Here is an 8,042-nt window from a genome sequence, read left to right on the forward strand (position 1 = left end):
ATTGGTTGATTTTTAGACAAGAAAAAAAGATACCTTAAATGTCTCTAACACACACAAACACACACATTTGTTTTTGTGAAAAGTGGGTTCATCCCATAGGCGTAATGGTTTTTATACTGTACAAACTGTATATTCTATGGCCCTACACCAAACCCTAACCCTCAAAGGAAATTTTGTGCATTACTTTCTCAAAAAAACTCATTCTGTATGATTTATGAGCGTTTTGAAAAATGGGGACATGGGTTATGTCCTCATAAGTCACCCTCTCCTTGTTATACCTGTGTCATACCCATTATACAAAGTTGATTTCTGATATGTCACAAAAACAAGAGCACACACACACACACACACAGAGAAAAACAAATCAGTACATTTTTAAGAGAAATAAATAGGTTACAAGGGTAGGATTTGGTTGAGGTTTATTTACATTTGATTTTGCTTTATTTACAGTCATTACTAGGTTCTAAGTACATGTAGCATGTGTAACAAAGAGACTGTTAAATAAAGCATTTCCATAATGTATTTAGGTTTGACTGTACGTTCATCTATTTTAACGAGTTCACACTTGTGATATGCTTTAATATTTGCACACGTATGCCTTAGTAAATAACATCTTTTCAATATTTTCCAGGATGCAGAGTGGCTGAGCACCAGTGACAGAGTGGGTGACAGAGCAGTGGCCCGCATAAAAAGGGATATGCAAACTGATGACTGCCAACTGACATTAATTTACATTTAATAACTCTGGTCTTTTTTCATAGTACTTGGAGCTGTATTTCTCAACAATCAGGCCTGAGATAAGTGCCTATACAGATCCATGTGCATGTGTACCATGTATCTGTTAAATAAAGAAATAAAAAAACCTTTAGGACATCGTTTTCATTTTGTATTTTGTTGAAAATTATACAAATTTTATCTGTAAGACTTATCTGAAGACTAATAAGGGAAACTGTGTTAACTGCATTTCCAGGGGAGAAACTTATCCTCTTATAAACCCCCACTCCCTTCTTTAAAATAAAAGCAATGAATCTTTTTATACTTTAAAATAATAAGTGTAAAACATCTGTCATTACAATATGATCTTAGACTTTAGATCAGATCATTTTGCAGAAAATTTGGAAAATGTTATTTTAATGACTTATCTGAAGACTAAAATGTGCATGACTCCTTTAAGAAATAAAATAAAATAAAGAATAAAAGCAATGAGCAGTTAGGTGGTTTACAATTTATACTTTACAATAAACTATGTAAAATTGATTTTTTGGTAAACGGCATCACCAGGGGAGAATCTTAGGAGAATCTCCATGGGCTTTCAGGATTCTAGATCCACATCGCCATACGGTGGACAGGTATATGTTTGCAGGCTGCAAACACAAATACTAAACTGAACACAAATAACCAGTCAAAATAACTTTAAAAGAAAAGCAATGAAATATTGTTATACTTTAAAATAATCAGTGTAAAACATCTGTCATTACAATATGATCTTAGACTTTAGATCAGATCATTTGAAATTTAATAGCATGCTAAGCATTTTGTATGTGTCCTTTCTTTCATGTTGTCCTTGCATAGTCTCCACCATGGTTTGCTGTGCTGCATGGGGATGCTCCACTCGGTCAGAGGAAGGTGTGCGAATGTATGGCTTCCCCGCTGACATGGAGAGGAGAAAATAATGGTTGGATCAAGACAGCAGCAGCAGCAGCAGCAATCTAAATATAAATAAAAATTACAACAACAAAAAATTGTTAGGCAATTATACTTAAATTTATTTAAACCCAGGGAACTGAGACATTGCAGGGAGTCATCAGTGTTACCTATAACTGTGCATTTAATATGTGGGTAGACAAAAAAAAAAAAAGGTTATGTGTGGAAACTTACCTAAAGTCACTCTGCAGGCACATTTTGAGGAAAACCAATTTGTCATGACCGAAAAATTAAAGAGTAGGCTGAGACCAGATGCTATTCCGACAATCTTTGTGGTCAAAAAGAGGAGTGCCCCTGCTCCACGATGCACCCCTAGACCTGTAAACATACAGCAAATCACTGCTGATTACAGCTTTATTATTTCAGGTGATACACATATAATAAGTACAAACTCGTACTAGTTGAAGTAATATTTCTAATTTTGAAGTGATGTGATATTTTCAATATTTAAAATTAGCAATTCCATGTATTCTGCCTCTATCAGTTTCAAAGGTTGTGGAAAAAAAGAATGAGGACACTCAGAGAAGGGAAAGTGACAGTGAAGAAATAGAGGACATGGCTAGAGAGGAGAGACAGGGACAGGTGACACTACCCAGTCAGCCAGCAGCAAGTCAGCATTCGAGTGAACCATCAGCCAGTTACCTGGGTCTATTAAAAAAATTAAAGAGACAAGAAAAAAAAACATAAAAAAATGCAAAGGCAGCATTAAGAAAAATAAAGAATGAAAATGCAGCTATCAAAAAAATGGTCCCCCACCTGCATCAGCACTGATGCTCCATCACAGAACAGTCCAGTGGCACCACTAATCCTCCACCTACCAGCACCCACAGAACGTTACAGCATGTTACTTTTATACACTAACAAGTTTAAGTATGTAATACAGTAGTATTATATAATAGACAGGTTATATAATATAGACCGGTAATAGTCAATGAATCACAATGACTAAAAACACTCCACCCATGTTTTTGCAAACTCAATTCACTCTAAATTTATATCAATAGGGTGCATTTTATTAAGGAATTTAATTTAATACGTGTAATAAGGAACAAACTTTATAACCTCATTTTAGCACTTCCACTCACCGTTGTCACACGCGGTCAAATGTTATATTGAACTAATAGGCTATGTAACGTTAGCTAACTTTCCCCACCCTGCAAAAAAAAAAATGTTAAGACTCCTTTTCTCTTATTCCAAACACGATGGATGAAACTGAATTAAGAAAACAGATTTTACAATTAATAGGGTGTTCGTTACTAACTTTATTCAGCTACAATCCTAGCCTAATCTGTTAGTTATCTGATAACATCCCTTAAATCTACTCATTTAATGAGTAATGATCTACTAGAAGGTTTTAACTTACGGTTTATTGTTATTTAGATGTACTAATAATATAAAAGCTTATTATTTAAACATCTTACCTTTTAAAAGTGCGTCGCAAACAGTTTGTTCTGCTGCATCTCTATGGCGGGGCATCAGTTTGCTGCTACTTTCGGGAACTATTGAGAGGCTCCACGAGCCGCCATTGCTGTAAAAAAAAGTTCCATTGGAGTCAATGGAGTTGTCGCAACTCTCTCTCTACAGGTCCTTCTCAAAGAATTAGCATATTGTGATAAAGTTCATTATTTTCCATAATGTAATGATAAAAATTAAACTTTCATATATTTTAGATTCATTGCACACCAACTGAAATATTTCAGGTCTTTTATTGTTTTAATACTGATGATTTTGGCATACAGCTCATGAAAACCCAAAATGCCTGTCTCAAAAAATTAGCATATTTCATCCGACCAATAAAAGATGTTTTTAATACAAAAAAAGTCAACCTTCAAATAATTATGTTCAGTTATGCACTCAATACTTGGTCGGGAATCCTTTTGCAGAAATGACTGCTTCAATGCGGCGTGGCATGGAGGCAATCAGCCTGTGGCACTGCTGAGGTGTTATGGAGGCCCAGGATGCTTCGATAGCGGCCTTAAGCTCATCCAGAGTGTTGGGTCTTGCGTCTCTCAACTTTCTCTTCACAATATCCCACAGATTCTCTATGGGGTTCAGGTCAGGAGAGTTGGCAGGCCAATTGAGCACAGTAATACCATGGTCAGTAAACCATTTACCAGTGGTTTTGGCACTGAGCAGGTGCCAGGTCGTGCTGAAAAATGAAATCTTCATCTCCATAAAGCTTTTCAGCAGATGGAAGCATGAAGTGCTCCAAAATCTCCTGATAGCTAGCTGCATTGACCCTGCCCTTGATAAAACACAGTGGACCAACACCAGCAGCTGACATGGCACCCCAGACCATCACTGACTGTGGGTACTTGACGCTGGACTTCAGGCATTTTGGCATTTTTTCTTCTCCCCAGTCTTCCTCTAGACTCTGACACCTTGATTTCCGAATGACATGCAAAATTTGTCCAAAAGTCCAGTGCTGCTTCTCTGTAGCCCAGGTCAGGCGCTTCTGCCGCTGTTTCTGGTTCAAAAGTGGCTTGACCTGGGGAATGCGGCACCTGTAGCCCATTTCCTGCACACGTCTGTGCACGGTGGCTCTGCACCTGTAGCCCATTTCCTGCACACGGCTGTGCACGGTGGAGCTGGATGTTTCTACTCCAGACTCAGTCAACTGCTTCCGCAGGTCCCCCAAGGTCTGGAATCGGTCCTTCCCCACAATCTTCCTCAGGGTCCGGTCACTTCTTCTCGTTGTGCAGCGTTTTTTGCCACACTTTTTCCTTCCCACAGACTTCCCACTGAGGTGCCTTGATACAGCACTCTGGGAACAGCCTGTTAGTTCAGAAATTTCTTTCTGTGTCTTACCCTCTTGCTTGAGGTTGTCAATGATGGCCTTCTGGTCAGCAGTCAGGTCGGCAGTCTTACCCATGATTGCGGTTTTGAGTAATGAAGCAGGCTGGGAGTTTTTAAAAGCCTCAGGAATCTTTTGCAGGTGTTTAGAGTTAATTAGTTGATTCAGATGATTAGGTTAATAGCTTGTTTAGAGAACATTTTCATGATATGCTAATTTTTTTAGAAAGGAATTTTGGGTTTTCATGAGCTGTATGCCAAAATCATCAGTATTAAAACAATAAAAGACCTGAAATATTTCAGTTGGTGTGCAATGAATCTAAAATATATGAAAGTTTAATTTTTATCATTACATTATGGAAAATAATTAACTTTATCACAATATGCAAATTTTTTGAGAAGGACCTGTATACGGCTCTGCTGTTAACTTGCGATTTCTGAGGCTGGTGACTCGGATGAACTTATCCTTCGCAGCAGAGGTGTCTCTTGGTCTTCCTTTCCTGGGGTGGTCTGCATGGGAGCCAGTTTCTTTGTAGTGCTTGATGGTTTTTGTGACTGCACTTGGGGACACTTTCAAAGTTTTCCCAATTTTTCAGACTGACTCACCTTAATTTCTTAAAGTAATGATGGCTACTCATTTTCCTGTACTTAGCTGCTTTTTTCTTGCCATAATACAAATTCTAACAATCTATTCAGTAGGACTATCAGCTGTGCATCCATGTGACAACTGATGGTCCCAACCCCATTTATAAGGCAAAAAGATCACACTTATTAAACCTGACAGGGCACACCTGTGAAGTGAAAACCATTTCAGGTGACTACCTCTTGAAGCTCATCAAGAGAATGCCAAGAGTGTGCAAAGCAGTAATCAAAGCAAAAGCTGGCTGCTTTGAAGAACCTACAATATGACATATTTTCAGTTGTTTCACACTTTTGTTATTTATATAATTCCATATATAATTCCACATGTGTTAATTCATAGTTTTGATGCCTTCAGTGTGACTCTACAAATTTTCAGTCATGAAAATAAAGAAAACTCTTTGAATGAGAAGGTGTGTCCAGACTTTTGTACTGTACTGTATATATATAATGTTTCCATTAGATGACCAGGCGTCCAGCAGAAAGAAACCTTCATATGAAGAGGCTGTTGAGAAAGCAGGTTAAAAAATCATCTTTATTTTACCTTTGTGTATTTCAAATGGAGAATAATTTGTCCTAAGTGTAGTTTCTTATGTCCAGATGCAGTGGTCAGCGATCCTCATGTTTCTGTGAGGTTCGGGTTCTTCCACTGGCTGCGGTTGGTGGTCTGTGGGTGGGCAAACGCTAGCGATGTGGTGGAGATCCTGTGTGTTCCTCTTGCCCACGGCACGCTGCTGTGACCTCCATCTCACCTTGGCCGACATGGGGCTCCTCACCACCAGCATATTCCTTGGTTATTAAAGGCAGGGTAGGTAACAAAAGTATAAATAACTTTCTTCCAAATTTGTTTAAACTTTCTATATATATATCAATGCATAATTAAAATGTAAGTACTCTGATAAAAAGAGTATAAAAATCGAGTGACTCTAGACCGTTTAATCTGTATTAAACACAGCTCATTATTTCCATTTCGGGACGAAACATAGGATTGGCTTAGGCGACTGTCACTCTCTCGCAACCATGGCAACCACCCTTTTGCCACACATGACCTGCCCACTTGCGCGCACACGTTTGATTTGAGGAATTCAAGAGGCACAGATCCTAGGAATACCAAAACAATGGCAGAGAAACAGCAAGCAAAATTCACAGTACCAGCCTATGCAGTTAGTGAAGGCAAACCAGGCAAAAAAAGGAAAACAGTAACAGTACAAGAAAAGGCAATGAACAAAAAGTCTTTGGATAAACAAAGAAATAAAACACGAGTTAATATCGTCGTGGCTTTCCAGCGATGGCGAGAACTGAGGGAACTCAAGGGGCTAAAAAGGGACTCCTTGATGGCTTTATTTCTGCTGGACAGGTAAATCTTTCTTTTTGTATTTTGATCATACATATTTTTTTGTTTATTTTTTCATGAAGCATGTGTCATTAGCACACGTAGCTGCGTAATATAGCTAACATAACATTACTTAGCAAGCCGTAGTAGAGACGATAAATAATCTATAGGAGCCCAGAAGGGAGGGGGTGGAGTGAATGGAAATAATGATCCTGCAGGTATTATGGGTTATGGATGTGGTATCCGGAGCTTTTTAAGAGAACCGAGGATGGAGGGTATTCACGCGCCAATGTGTCTCGAGTCCAAAACTCAGAAAATGAAAGCTGTGATCTAGTCAAAACTGCATGTTAATGTTACTAAAAGCAGACTGAATGAGACCACTCAATATTTTTCTCATCAGCAAAAGCACAAAAAATTTGAAATTTGTTAGTTATACTATCAGGAAGTGAATTTTGTTGTCATGATATTCAAGTATTTTTTTATCAAGGCTTCGTGTCGTTTGCATGTGTTCATGTGTTTTTTATAGTGTACGTGGAGGGTTTTATAACAGCTGCTTCAAATTTGCCAGGAAACATCTTCACTATCCTGTTCATGGACAGAATTGGTGGGAAAATCCTGCTTTGTTAGTACATCAGGTTTTGTCTTCCAGTGTTTGAATGACAGCTCAAAATATTTAATTACTACACTTAACAAAACATTCAAGAATAAAGTGCTATAATTATTATTATATTATTATAATGATGCAGATTTTTCTCTGATAGGTGTCAGTTTGGTGGCGTCCAGCATGAGCGTGTTCATGATCTATGTAGTAAAGACCAAAGCTCAGAGTGTGATCATGTCTTGCGTGTTAAGCGGCGTCTATGTCATCTCCTGGAACGCTCTAGACGTGTTGGGAACTGAACTTTACCCCACACAACTACGGTGAACCCCAATATTAATTTGTAATAAAGTTATATTGGTACTGATCTTAAATGCAGAGAGGTCAGACAATCAAAACAGACATAATTTACACTACTGGTCAAAAGGAAAATTGCTGAAAAATTGAAAATTCAGTTTGCATCCCTGGAATAAATTACATTTAAACATGTATTCAAATAGAACTAATTTTCAGGTGTAATATCACAATTTCACTGTATTTTTGATCAAATAAATGCAGCCTTTGTGAACAGAAGAATTGTGAGAATTGAAAGAATGACTGTATTAATTCCAGTTTTTGTTAGCTCATCAGCTCTGGGGGTTTTCACTGGAGCTGGTCGTGTGGCAGCCATCATGGGAAATGTAGTGTTTGGGCAGCTGGTGGGCTCAAACTGTGCCATACCTCCGCTTATGTTATCTACACTCCTGCTGGCAGGAGGACTGACAGCTCTATGCCTGCCTCCAACTAAACAGACTGAACTCACATTACACACACACAGTCAATTGGCATCATCTGGCAATCCTGTCATACTGGGACCAAACACTAAACCAAAAAATACATAACATAAAAATGATAGCATTATTGCGTACTAATTTAAAGTCATTATTTCTCGTTTATATCAAGAAAAAACTAATTTGGATAGCATTTGATTTTTAT

General features: G+C 38.1%; 1 protein-coding gene across 1 annotated transcript; it reads left to right on the forward strand.

Annotated features, from left to right (window-relative positions):
- The first annotated feature begins 7,238 nt into the window (after positions 1–7,238).
- Positions 7,239–7,970, forward strand: LOC132161319 (synaptic vesicle glycoprotein 2C-like). The gene is made up of 2 exons (XM_059571286.1): positions 7,239–7,390; positions 7,690–7,970. Exons 1-2 carry the CDS (start codon positions 7,254–7,256, stop codon positions 7,946–7,948), a joined length of 396 nt encoding a protein of 131 aa, XP_059427269.1. The 5' UTR covers positions 7,239–7,253; the 3' UTR covers positions 7,949–7,970.
- Positions 7,971–8,042: the final 72 nt, after the last annotated feature.

The sequence above is a fragment of the Carassius carassius genome, chromosome 17, assembly GCF_963082965.1.
Source record: "Carassius carassius chromosome 17, fCarCar2.1, whole genome shotgun sequence".
NCBI lineage: Eukaryota > Metazoa > Chordata > Actinopteri > Cypriniformes > Cyprinidae > Carassius > Carassius carassius.